This window comes from Felis catus, chromosome C2, assembly GCF_018350175.1.
Source record: "Felis catus isolate Fca126 chromosome C2, F.catus_Fca126_mat1.0, whole genome shotgun sequence".
Taxonomy (NCBI): domain Eukaryota; kingdom Metazoa; phylum Chordata; class Mammalia; order Carnivora; family Felidae; genus Felis; species Felis catus.
Genome location: NC_058376.1, coordinates 136548007 through 136561760, shown reverse-complemented (window position 1 = coordinate 136561760; position 13754 = coordinate 136548007). Strand labels below are relative to the sequence as shown.

At 47.3% G+C, this 13754-nt stretch overlaps 1 protein-coding gene across 5 annotated transcripts in view; it reads right to left on the bottom strand.

The window, feature by feature from the left end:
* KAT2B (lysine acetyltransferase 2B) overlaps positions 1-5498 on the bottom strand; it is a 103505-nt gene extending 98007 nt beyond the window's left edge. For 4 of the 5 annotated variants that reach the window (XM_023260591.2, XM_045037668.1, XM_045037669.1 and 1 more), the window contains exon 1: positions 5175-5498. In XM_023260591.2, coding sequence (XP_023116359.1) covers positions 5175-5483 — 309 coding nt within the window. In that variant the 5' untranslated portion in view covers positions 5484-5498. Of the gene's footprint in view, positions 1-4030; positions 4091-5174 lie in introns of those variants that run through there. The other variant, XM_006936449.5, reaches the window with a different exon arrangement.
* Positions 5499-13754: the final 8256 nt, after the last annotated feature.

Genomic DNA, 13754 nt, shown 5'->3' with positions numbered 1-13754 from the left:
CCTGCCAATTGAAATATTTTTCCTATGTGTGCCTGGCTCCATGACACCGCCTCTTAGAGAAGTTACCACATGTGAAATAATCATGTGCTATAGATGTAGACGTTATAGCTACACCCTTCCATGTTTTCTGCTTTGCTATCATAATTCTACTTACCCGTTGAGTCTCCAAAAGGATATTTCTAATTTGGTTTCTGTTTACGAACTATGAATTAACACAAAATATCACCTTAAAAAGGTGCCTGGGGGAAGAAACTTTTCAGGAAGACGGAAGGCTTTTAACACTGAACTGTAGTGACAGTGGAAAAAAAATGAACTGTAGTGATGGATACACAACTATATAACTTTACCCCAAAGCATCTGACTGCACACTTACAGTCTGTGAGTTTTGTGATCTATAAATTATAGTTCAATAAAGCTGTTTAGAAATATGCCCCATGATTCGCAGAGTGAGGTTTTTCAGGTTTCAAGTGCTATTCAAATTAACCTTAAAAGCATTAATGTTTCCTAGGCTGCAAATGTATTTACAGTATTATGGGTCAATATAATTTTCCTTTAGAACAGAGTTCCTCAGCTTTGGCCCTGTCATTTGGGGCCCGATAATTGTTGTGCAGGACTGTCCTGTGAGGAGTGAGATGCTCAGTAACATCTCTGGCTTCAACTTACTAGCTGCCAGTAGCACTTCCTCCCTCACAGTAACAATGACCAAAAATGTCTTCAGACACCGCCAAGTATCCCCTGGGGGGCAAAATAGCTCCTAGGTAAGGGCCGCTGCTCTAGATGTTGCAGCTGAAAAAGAAATTTGCTCTTTGGGGGAGCGACTGACAGATACAAAAGCGTTGGGGGCTCTCCACAACTTTAGGGCTTGTTCTAGGGCCCCAAGCACCAGTTCCTGGCCAACGCAGGACAATTTTTCTCTGCCTCTGCCCTCTGCATATTCTACAAGCAGTGTTACTTTTAGATTACAAACCATTATTTTTTAAGTGAAGCCTAATTTTACAGCCCGTGTCACTCTCAAGTATGGCAGTCAGCCCAGAAATCAAAGCAACTGGGTTCTCCATAAATGCTTTGTGGCCACCGGGGCCGACAGACAGCGCGGCCATTCCCATTAGCCAGCATTAATCCAACACTTTTAGGTTCTAGGAACTTTGGAAGTAATCAAGGCTCAGAGAAAAACCAAATGACTTATGGCCAGGATCACACAGAGGCAGAGCTGAGATTGGAGATACCTCTAAGCCCCACGTTCCTTCCTGACGTCCACGTTAACAGCATATGCCCAAACTGAGCTGCAGGAGGGGCTTACCAGGACCAGACACCCATCTGGATGCCTCAGACATATTAGCCCACTTTAAATCCTCCCTGTTATGCAAAGAGGTGGTATTATTATTCCTACTTTACAGACAAGGAAGTGGAGGCTTGTCCAAGGTCACACAGCTGGATATCCTGAAATCTGAACTCCAATTAGTCTGAACTCACAAGCACAGGCTCTTGGCCACTATACTGACTCCTCTCCTGAAAAAGTGCCCTATTTCATTAGGAAGAGTCAGTGGGATATTTTTTTCTTTCCTTTTTTTTTTTTTAGTAGATAAATAATACTTAAATTCAACGAGATTTAGATTTGGGCTACCATACATTTACTTCAGTTTATTTTATAACACTAAAAACCCAGTCCTGCGAACACCTGTGAGATACCTAGAAATGTCCTACATGAAAGAATCCCCTCTACCCCACCGTCAAGAAGCAGTCAGGCTAAAATTTCACTACTTCCATCTGTAAGAGCTAATCATTTCCTCTGTTTTCTCTTCTCTAATTCATTCATCCAGTCAGTAACCACATCAGTTAGAATCTATTCAGAGACAAACACATACCAAATAATCACACAATTAAATATTGTGATAAAAGCACTAGGAAGGAAAGGTATACACAAGGGGGTTCCAAACAATTTATAATGGGAAGGCTGGCCCAAGGTGGGGGGAGGTAAAAGAAATACAAGGAATGTGAGATCTGCAAGAAGAGTTGGGAATTAATTTGAAAGTGAAGCTTTCAGTACCAGTAAACAGTGTGTACAAAGGCCCCGGGGTAGAAGGAAACCACGGGTGCAAGGCCCCGAAAAGGAGCCAGACTTAGCAGCGGTCAGGCCGTGCTGGGCTTCGTGGACCCCGGCAAAGAGAAATTAAAGGTCCCAAGTAGAGATATAATGTGGTCAGATCTACATTTTTAATGATCACACTCCCCTGTCACACAGGAGCAAAGAGATTCTCTGAAGCAACCTTTGCCAGAACATAGTTCAAAGAACTCTACCCTGGATCCTGCAAAACAAGTTTGTTTGTTTCTTCTTTTCTCTTCTCTCCAGGGTGTGGCATACCACCAGGGCTGTGAACTAGCTCCCTCCTCCTTCTGTTTCGTTGGTGAAGTTTAAAGGCCAGATCTTTTATCAGGTCTGGGACCTGGTTTTCTTTTAACAGCCCCCAGTAAACTATTCATCCCTTTCCAGGTCCCTCCTCCTCCTCTCACCTCTCTACTCCCTCCAACTTGCCAAGGGGCCGTCAGTGACAAAAGGTAGAAGGGAATCCTTTTGGGGCTTTCTTATGTGAGGGTAGAGACAAGCTGAGAAAGAACCACAGAACTGCTCTCTCACACTCCCCTCACACCCAACCAAGCACAGTTAAAAAAGAAAAAAGAAAGGCAAAGCTGAAAGACTGTTACTCCCCTGGTGAAGATTCCTGGATTCCTGGGGCCACACACAATGCCCCCCAACCTGGTGGCCTCAGCCAGTGCAGCGCAAGCTCCCGTTGGCCCAGCTCCAAGCGTTCACAAGTGCTTTCAGTTTCTCCTCTTCAAGAAGCTTCACATAACCCCACCCTGCACTGCCAAGAGTCCTTAGCACCCACTGACACTTCCTCCAGGAAGCCATTCCTACCCCACCCATGCCAGCCCATGAACGGCCTTCCTCTGAGTTCCAACAAAAAACTAAGAAAGCAATTTTTTTTACTTCGCTGTGAATGGTTCACTGCACAGCTCCCCCGGCCTCCAACATACGCATGCACGTGCATGTGCCCGTGCACACACACTCCCTCAGCAGCTCCAGAAGGACACATTCTGGGTACCACAGCCCCAGCATCGAGCACAAAGCCTGGCACCGAGCTGGGACCCCTCTAAGTATTTATCGAATGAATGAGCAAATAAAAATAGACACTTTCAGAGTCTCCCGGGAGCAGAAAAAAGAGGCCTTTAATGAGAAGTTTTCCCTTCCCCAAAGTTTGGTCGTGAATGAGAACATGAAACACTCAAATCACAAACTTTAGAAAAGCTGCTACATCTCACTCTTCAGAAGTTTGAAAGGATCAAAAATATCAATGCAGGGCACATAACCTATGCTCATGGTTTGGGGACCAAAACTTCTGGGAAGTTTTCGGGCGTTAAGGCAAGAGCAGGCAGCAGGGAGACAAGGGATTCATGAAGTGAACACGGTAAAACGCCGGGACAGAAACGCTGAACTGACACTTACTACGTGAACCCACACTGGCTGCAGAACCTCAAGTCCACCAGGTAACTGACCTTGTTTTCGATTCCGGGCACAGATCTCGCTTCGCCTAATGCCCTTTGTAACCACCTCCTGGCCCTTCACCTTTCTTAGAAGCATACTCCCCTCTATCTTCTTTATAGTCCTTTCTAAATACCAACCATGTATTGACCTCAGAGGAAGACAGTTTGCCTTCTTGACTGAATCCAAAAGCGATTAATAATAAATCACCCAGGTCTGAATTGGGGCCTTGCTGCTTGGCGTGTGGCCACTGGACTAGCATCACATCATCTGAGAGTTTGTTAGAATCGCAGACATCTCCACCCTGATTCAGAATCAGCATTTTAACAGCTCCCCAGGTGATTCCTATGCACCTCAAAGTTTGAGAAGCACTAGGCTACATCCCACATTCACTCAACAAATACTTATTAAACCAATACAGGGTACACAGTAGGCATTCAACATATACATGAGGATGGGAACGGTGTGGGAAAAGGGGTAGGCAGAGACCTTCCACTGCAGTTGAGAAACTCCACTAAATACTAAAAACAGCATCGCTGTGGAGAGAGGTTCCAGCAGGATTAATAATCTTTACATCAAAATTCAGAAAGTGGCCCTTGCAGCTTGGCTGTGGGAATCTGGGAACTTGACCCTGTTTGCAGCAGGCGGGAGAGATACATGGGAGGTGTGAGTGTGTCTCTTCCCCGCCTCAGCCACAGGCCGCAGGAGCTGACAAGGCCAAGTCCCCGCCCCCCTCAGCTGTCACCCTGTCAAAACAAAGCCGCTGCTGACAGCGCAGGGCCAGCCTGCCCCGCGGCCTCGGGCAAGCCTCCCACCCCGGGAGCGCGGCGCCCACATCTGGATCTGCAGCTAAGGGGCAATAGGGTGCCGAGAGCTGGGATGGGGAGGGGATGGCAAGAAAGGCGTGTCCTCAACCTGAGCAGTGGTGCCCGCTGCGCCAGGCTGTCACCTTGCCAAATCGTGTTTACACCTCGAGCAGCTGGGACAGCGTTTTAACGAAACAAGTAATAATACAATAATGACGGGGCTGTCACCGCGCGCAGCAGCGCCTCCGCCCTCAGCCTAGGATGTTGGGAGCTCCCGGACCCTCGCCTCGGGCTGTGCCCACATCGCCATCCGGCGCGTTCCGCCCCTTCGATCTTCCAAAGCGCCGGGAGTCCTGGAACCTAATTCACTCTCACCCCTTCCACCCAGTTCCTCCCAACGGGGCACGGGGAGAAGATGGGAGAAGAGGGGGCTCTCAGACGCCCCCGGTGGGTGTCTCCTCCGCCCCGGGGCGCCCGCCACTTAGTAAGCGCTGCTCCCCTCTCTGGAAGGTGCCTCAGGCGAGCTCCTACAGAGCAACAAAGCCCCAGGGCAGCCCAGGAGCGCAGACGCAGAGGCAACTCCTTCCAAGGGGGAAGAATGAAAGGCTCCGGGTCTCGGCGATCCCCTCCGTCCAACCCAACAGGACTCTCGTCCGAGAAGAAGCTAATTGGGCGCGGGCGACAGCAGCACTTCCGCGGTGCAGCGGCCCCAGGCGGGAGGCGGGAGGCGGGAGACGGGGGCGGGAGGGGGAGGGGGCGAGGGTCCCGCGGGCTGGGCCCCGGCGCCCCCCCCCCCCTTCGGCGGCCCGGGAGCGGCGAGGGAGTACCTTGCAGGCGGAGTACACTCCGAGTTTCTCCAGTTTCTTGGCCCGCGGGGCCGAGCGCAGTTGCGCCTTCTTCACGGCGATACGGGCCGAGCCGCCGCCTCCCGGTCCTTCGGCCGTGCCCGCCGCCGCCACTGCCGTCGCCGGTCCGCAGGCGCCCGAGCCCCCGGCGGCGGCGGCGGCGGCGCACGGGGAGCCCTGCGGCGGCGCGGGCGGCGGCGCGGGGGGCTGCGGGGGCAGCGCCCCGAGCCCGGCCCCTGCCCCGGCCCCTGCCCCGCCGCCGCCCGGCCCGGCCCCGCCAGCCTCGGACATGCCGCCCCGGAGCACGGCAGGAGGCGCCGAGTGTCAGGCGCCGCCGCCGCCGCCGCCGCCAGGGTCTCCCTCTCGGGCTCTGGTCGCCGGGAGAGCGAGACCCTCCCCCCACGCCCTCCCGCCCCCTCCGCCCACCCCCCTCCCCGCCCCCGCCCTCCCCCGCGCGCGCCGCTCGCCGGGCTCGCTCCGGCCGCGGCCCGGGCGCTGATGGTGGCGGCGGCGGCGGCGGCGGCAGCTGCTCCCCCAGGAGGGAGGGGACTAGCGGCTCCGCTGCCGCCGCCGCCGCCGCCGCCGCCGCCGCCGCTGCACACGCCCTCCCCCGGTCCTCCTCCCCGGGGCTCCGCTCCGCGCGCCGGCCGCGGACATGTTCCTGGGGCTGCGGGCTGCGGGCTGAGGGTGCGTGCCGACGGGTGCCGACCTCTCCGTGCCTGTCGGGCCCCGGCGGCCCCCCTCGGCCTCTTTCCCGCTGCCCGCGGGGTTTGCGCCCCCCACCCCCGCTGCTCGGCACCGAGCGCTCGCCCGCCAGGGGGCGAGGCCAAGCTCGGGGTGAGGATGAGGGAGGGGGTGAGGGTGGGGGTAGGGGGTTGGAGCGCAGGCACCTGCTGGCCTCCTCCGTCTCGGCGGCCTCCCCCGCCCCCCCGCTCCCGCCCCGGCAGACCCCCGCTCTCCCCAACGAGGCAGAGCCTCCCAGTCATTTGTTCTTCCACTCTATTCCACACTCTCCGAACGGAGACAACTTCCTCCACCCTAGCGGGAGCCAGAGGAAAAAAAAATATTTTTGAAAAGAACCCGTCCAAGCTAATCCTTTTCTTTGTTACTAAGTCACCAAAATAAAGGCGTAATGTTTTCTATTTCTCTTTTTAAATACTTTTCTGTGCAACTTTTTTCTTTTTTTTTTTAATTAAGAACGCTTTCTTCCTATAGCAATTCCTGGATCCCGTCTGCCAGAGGGGGAAAAAAAGTGTTTATCAGTATTTTCTGTAATTTTTTTTTAAGAAGCGCTGGTGGTTAAAAAGAACGGTTGTCTAAAAGCACTAGCAAAATGAAAACTGTTCGCAGTGGGAAAAGTTTGAATTCAAAAAGTTTAACAGGGCTCATCTCTGCATCGGTGGGATTATAACCTTGTTATTTTCTTTGTATAATGTTCCATAGTTTTCAAAATTGGTATCACTAGCATTCCTACTAACCAGGAAAAAAATTTAAGCCGCATCCCAAAGAATGACTGTTGATTTGGGCCTCACGCTTAAAAAACAATTAACAAAACAAAACAAAACCTCGACTCAGCGTTTTCAACTACGGTTGAGAACTGTCCTTTTCATTGTTGATGACAATGAGGGTGGTGCGCACATTCCGGTTTTTCATTTGAAAGTTGTGCGCCTTGGTCGGCCTTTCTAAAACAGTTTTAAAAGCCCAACGCTATTTCTCAGGTCCCTTCACAAGTGCGGTGCTTTCATAATAGGAGTCATAATTTTTATGTAATATGGGTCATAATGTGCGCATTATTAAATTCTTTGCATGCCATGTAGCTCTCAGCCAGAGATGCCTTAAGGAATGCGCTTTTCTCTGGAAACATTCCCCTTGCCAGTCCCGTTTTTTTCCAGTTAATTTTCTCTATTCTTTTCCCAGCGTCTCTGTGTTCTTTTGGCTTTTAATGCAGTGACACATTAAAATGAAAAATAAAAAGTTTGTATATCTAAACCGCGACAGTAGACCACACAAAAGGAAAGAGCCTCTCCCAACCTGAGTCCAACCTAAAGGGGGAAATGGCAGACTCCAGTCACTTTCCATCAGGACAGTCCCTTGCATGCTTGACGTGCTTCTCCTTCCCTCTCCTCTCCTGGCTTAACTGAGGTTTCGCAGATTAATTGCCATTCTCCCCACCGCAGAACAAGAATCTTAAAGGCTGTGAACCTCTGAACAAAGTCTAACATCATGATGTTGGCAGATATCGATGGAGGTTTGGGTTCCGCAGGTAGGCGTTTGTCAAACTTAGGGGATGCTCCACTGGAGGTTTATGCATTTACTGGATATAAATTTCCCTCAAATATTCTTTAAAAGTTATAAATATTAAACTCTAGTTAATGATGATCATGCTGAAAGTTTACGGGTGCAGCCTCATGATATCTGCAGCTTGCCTTGAGATGCATCAAAAAATAAGGTGAGGGGCACCTGGGTGGTTTAATCAGTTAAGCGTCTGACTGATTAACTGATCAGTTCCAAAGTTCCAAAGTTGGAGCCCCGAGTTGCACTGTCAGTGCAGAGCGTGCTTGGGATTTTCTCTCTCTCGGATTCTCTCTCTCTCTGCCCCTCCCCCATCTCAAATAAACATTTAAAAAAATAATAAATTTAAAAAGTGAAAACATTTTTAAAAAAAGATTCTCTCTCCCTCTGCCCCTCTCCCCTGCTCATGCCATCTCTCTCTCTCTCTCTCTCTCTCTCTCTCTCTCTCTCTCTCTCTCTCCCAAATAAAACAAAATAAAATAAAAATTAAGATGAATTGATATATTTATGAAGGGGCAAATAGGCAGATGAACAGATTAGGTAACGAAACAAGTCAGTGAAATGTTAATAAGTGAATCTAGGTAGTGGGGATAGGAGTGATCACTGTGCCATTCTTTCAACTCTTCTGTACGTTTGAAATTTTTCATAATAAAATGTTGGAGGAGTATGCTAGCTTTAAGATTAACTCACCCATCACCTGCCCCCTCCCCAGCCAGCCCCAGAACTCAGGAGGCAGGCTATTTCCAGGATGTTTTGAAGCAGAAGAAAACAAATTCATTTCAATCCAGCCTGAAAACCATCACTGTCTGAATGGTGAATGGCTTGTGACATCAGCTGAACATTATTTTTCATTATTTCCCCACTCAGAGCACCCAGATGACATACTGCCTTAGGCTGAAGGCCCACAGTTTCAAGGCCTATTCAAAGTATGTTAGGAACACCAGGCAGGGACATTTCAAGGGCAAAGGATTCAGAAGTCTTGCTGCCTCCTCATAATCAGGCTGTTGTGAGCACTCAGTAAGTTCCTACATGCGGAGCCCTTTTACAAAGTGAGTACCAAGAAAACAAAAGGCAATGTTTTGGTTTGTGAAGTATTTGCAACCGTGGAAGGATTTTAATTTAAAATGGAACCAGAGCAGGCACCTGGCTGGCTCAGTTGGTAGAACATGTGAGTCTTGATATTCGGGATTGTGAGTTTGAACCCCACATTGGGGATAGAGTTTACTTAATAAACAAATTAAATAAAACGGAACCAGAAGATACAAAATGGAGAATCTCACGCATGCATCCTCAGAAGAACAGAACTTAAGAACTGAGAATGATTTCCTGCAAACACCTGATTTATAAAAGACCGAGACTTATCTCCTGACCAATGATTATGCAATAATCCTTTCCCAGGGGCACCTGGGTGCCTCAGTGGGTCAAGTGTCTGACCCTTAATTTCAGCTCAGGTCATGATCTCACAGTTCGTAAGTTCGAGCCTCACATCAAGCCCCACATGAGGCTCTGTGCTAACAGCTCAGAGCCTGCTTCGGATTCTCCCTCTCTCCCTGCCCCCCGCCCCCCGCTAATGCGCGCGCTCTCTCTCTCTCTCTCAAAATAGAAAAATAAACTTAAAAAAGAAAGAAGGAAAGAATCTCTTGTCACCCATCCTCAAAGCCAACAAACTTAACAAACTTAACTGCTTGGACTCTGGCCGGACTTCCTCCCTGACCATAAACACAGCCCACCCCAAGCCCTCAATGGACACACCTGCAGCTTGCTGCAACATATGTTTCCTGATTGGCAATTCCTCTGCTATTCCCAAAACAGTTGGATTTCTAGTCATTCAAACTTGCCTCGATTTACCTCTTTATTTAGCTTAACACCTTTTACTGAGGTAAGGAAGCCGCAATTAGAAAATGAAGGGCTTGGGGAATAGGAATTGTAGGGGGCAGTTTGACCACTGGGATATTAATACTATTTGGCATATTAATACTATAGTACATGATGTGGCTGTTACAAATGACGACCTTTATACAAATGTAATAGCAGAAATAGATCTCCAAGAAGTACTATTGAATGAACCCTGTACAGTATAATACCATTTGTATTAAAAACAGGCACACTGACATATAAGCACAATTCTGCATATGTCCAGTGGGTGCATGTAAAAATGAAAAAACAGGGGCGCCTGGGTGGCTCAGTCGGTTAAGCGTCCGACTTCAGCTCAGGTCACAATCTCGCGGTCCATGAGTTCGAGCCCCGCGTTGGGCTCTGGGCTGATGGCTCAGAGCCTGGAGCCTGCTTCTGATTCTGTGTCTCCCTCTCTCTCTGCCCCCCCCCCCCCATTCATGCTCTGTCTCTCTCTGTCTCAAAAATAAATAAACGTTAAAAAAAAATTTTTTTAATGCAAAAACAGCAGAAAGATACATAGCAAACTCATATATACTTGTCTTTCACTGGGCATCCTTAAGAATAAAACTAATTTGGGGCGCCTGGGTGGCGCAGTCGGTTAAGCGTCCGACTTCAGCCAGGTCACAATCTTGCGGTCCGTGAGTTCGAGCCCCGCGTCGGGCTCTGGGCTGATGGCTCAGAGCCTGGAGCCTGTTTCCGATTCTGTGTCTCCCTCTCTCTCTGCCCCTCCCCCGTTCATGCTCTGTCTCTCTCTGTCCCAAAAATAAATAAACGTTGAAAAAAAAATTAAAAAAAAAAAAGAAAAAAAAAGAATAAAACTAATTTTTCTCATTTTCTCATTTATATCCCCAGGTCCTCACTCAAATTTCTTAGTAAGTACTAGTAGTCATTTCTACCTTATTTTTTTAAACATTTACTTATTTTTGAGAGAGAGAGACAGAGACAGAGAGCATGCACACAAGTGGGAGAGGGGCAGAGCGAGAGAGGAAGACACAGAATCTGAAGCAGAGAATCTGAGGCAGGCTCCAGGCTCTGAGCTGTCAGCACAGGGCCCTACACAGGGCTCAAACCCATGAACCCATGAACTCATGAACCGCAAGATCATGACCTGAGCCCAAGTTGGGCTCTTAAACCGACTGAGCCCCCACGTGCCCCATCATCTCTACCTTTAAACTCTATATTCCATCTGTTCATATTTATCTCCACAGCTCTCCTCTCTCACCCAGACTACTAATAACAGCTTCCTAACTTGTCTCTGCTTTTGCCCTTCCTCTACCAATTCCCTCTACCATTGAAAACTGTAAGTGCAAACCTGATCCCATAATTCCCTGCGTGAAACCTTTTAATGGCTTCTCATAACGTTTAAAACACAATCTCAACTCCATAATCCATTCAGCAAGTGCAATCTCTCCTAGCCCTTCTCCCCGATGTATCGTATACTCCAGCCAAACTCAGGAAGCTCTTTCCTTCCATGGAGCCTTCACTTTTGCCATATTCCTTCCTATCAAGCCAATACAGCATCTGTAAAGCACCGGCAAGCCTGAAACCACAGATAGACTGAAACTGTCCCCACTGAGGGCCCAGACTCCAAGGGCAGAGTCTGGGTCAGGTATTATGAGAAGGAGGTTTAGCCCTGTGTGTAGTCAATGCCTGGCATCCTTTCTGACATGGCCACCTGTTTTTAGAGATAGCGGCTTGACGTGACCATAAAATAAAGGCATGTGAGGTAGATGCCTTTCCATGGAGCTCTTTGGGCCAAATTCCCACCGGAGAAAGTGACTGTGATTACTGCAGATTTATTTTAATAACCTCCAAAATAAAAGTTTTCCTTCTAAGGAAACATTACTGAAAAATAATTATAAAATGAATCCTAGGGGATGGAGACATAAATTATTTTTCCCTAGTTTTCAAGCATTTATGCAATTGAATCATCTTTTCTACAATGTGTCTTAGCCATGCCCCAACTACAATCTCAACTCCATAATCTGTCATTAGTGCTATTTTATTCATTTGTATTTTTAGTTGTTCCTAATAAGAATTTCCCACATTAAATATGAGTAGTCCCAAATGTATTTGGCTGAGCATTGCCCTTGTCAAAAAAGGTTTTTTCCCCATTGTTTTGTTTTAAATACTGACACGTTTATTTACCAGCCTACCTACCATTTGCAATAAAGGTACAAAGTAAGCAAAAGAAATGAAGACTTCTTTCTTCTGAATTCAGGCTAAATGGCTACCTGTCTAAGGCAATATGTGAGTATCTCTTTGAATAACTTGAATATTATATTTAAAAATCAAATTTTCAGGGTATATGACTGGCTCAGTCATTAGAGCATATAACTCTTGATCTCAGTGTTGTGAGTTCAAGCCCCATGTTAGGTGTGGAGCCTACTTAAAATCAAACTTGGGGAACTTGGGTGGCCCAGTTGATTGAGCATCTGACTCTTGGTTTCAGCTCAGGTCATAATCTCCAGTGGGTGGGATCAAGCCCCACATCTGGCTCTGCACTGGCAACTCAGAGTCTGCTTGGGATTCTCTCTCTCCACCTCTCTTTGTCTCCCCCAACTCATGTTCTCTCTCTCTATTTATTTTTGAGAGAGAGAGACAGAGAGACAGAGTGCGAGCAGGGGAGGGGCAGAGAGAGAGGGAGACACAGAATCTGAAGCAGGCTCTAGGCTCTGAGCTGTCAGCACAGAATTTGACTTGGCTCGAACTCACAAACCGGGAGATCCACAAACCGGAAGATCATGACCTCAGCTGAAGTCAGACGCTTAACCGACTGAGCCAGCCAGGCGCCCGTATTTTGTCTTTATGTGTGTGTGTGTGTGTGTGTGTGTGTGTGTGTGTGTGTGTTTAATGTTTATTTATTTTTGAGATAGAGACAGAGCCTAAGCAGGGAATAAACATTTTTAAAAATCAAACTTTCAAAGAATCTAGATTTTCTGTAACATTCTGAAGACAGGTTTCCCCCACTTCTGGAAAGTTCATGTTCTGCCACTTAACTTTTATGAAAGACCTACATTAGTATGGTAATGAGCTTCTTTTGTAAAAGCAAAATCCTCTTCAGACTTCTTTCAGTTGGTGAAAACAGATGCTGAGATATTGTTCTGGGATACTTATTCTATTTTTTTAGTAGACTTTTTTTTTTTAAAGATATATATCTATTAGGTTAAGGGTACTAATTGTAATGGTCCCACTCAATGAATTTTTATATGTGCATATACTTGGCCACTCATGATCCAGATTAAGTTATAGGACATTCCCAATACCCAAGAAGTCTCCCTTTTGCCCCTTTCTAGTTAGTACCCTAAGGCAATCATTATTCTGGCTTTATCATTCTAGATTAGTCTTGCCTATTCTTGAACTTCATAGAACCATAATCATACATCATGAACTCTTGTTGTAAGTCTCCTTTTCGAATACAGTTATATTTATGACATCCATCATGCTGTTCCATGTAGCCATATGTCACTTCTTTTTACTCTTGTGTGATGTTCCATTATATGATTATACCACAGCTTATCCATTCTCCTATTGATGAACATTTCCAGTTCCTTACTACTATGAATAAAGGTGCTATGAATATTCTCTTTTTATTTATTTTATTTTTATTTATTTATTTTTGAGAGACAGAGAGAGAGAAGGGCAGAAAGAGAGAGAGAGGAAGACAGAGAATCCCAAGCAGGCTCCATACTCAGTGCAGAGCCCAACACGGGGCTCAGTCTCACGGTTGTAAGATCATGACCTGAGCTGAAATCAAGACTTGGGCGCTTAACAGACTAAGCCACCTAGGCACCCCAGTATGAATATTCTTATAATACTTTTTGTACTCATATACACTCATTTCTCCCATAGCTAGGGGTATGGTGGCTGGATCATAGGGCAAGTGTACATTGAGCTTTGACCAGCACTGTCAATTTTCCAAAGTGGATGTACCGGTTTATACTGCTATCTGAATTATATGAAAACGACAGTGCTGCACGTGCTCATCAAACTGTGGTATCATCAGTCTCTTGTTTTCACCATGTTGGTGGTGATAGAGTGCTCTTTGTGGTTTTAATTAGCATTTCCAACATGCAGAGTAATGTTGAGCATGTTTTCATTTGCTTATGGGCATTTCAGATTCCTTCTTTTGTGAAATAAATACCCTTTCAAATCTTTTACCCAGTTTAAAATTAATTCGTCTTTTTTTTTTATTTTTTTTTAACGTTTATTTATTTTTGAGACAGCGAGAGACAAAGTATGAACGGGGGAGGGTCAGAGAGAGGGAGACGCAGAATCTGAAACAGGCTCCAGGCTCTGAGCCATCAGCACAGAGCCCGACACGGGGCTCGAACTCACGGACCGTGAGATCATGACCTGAGCCGAAGTCCGCCG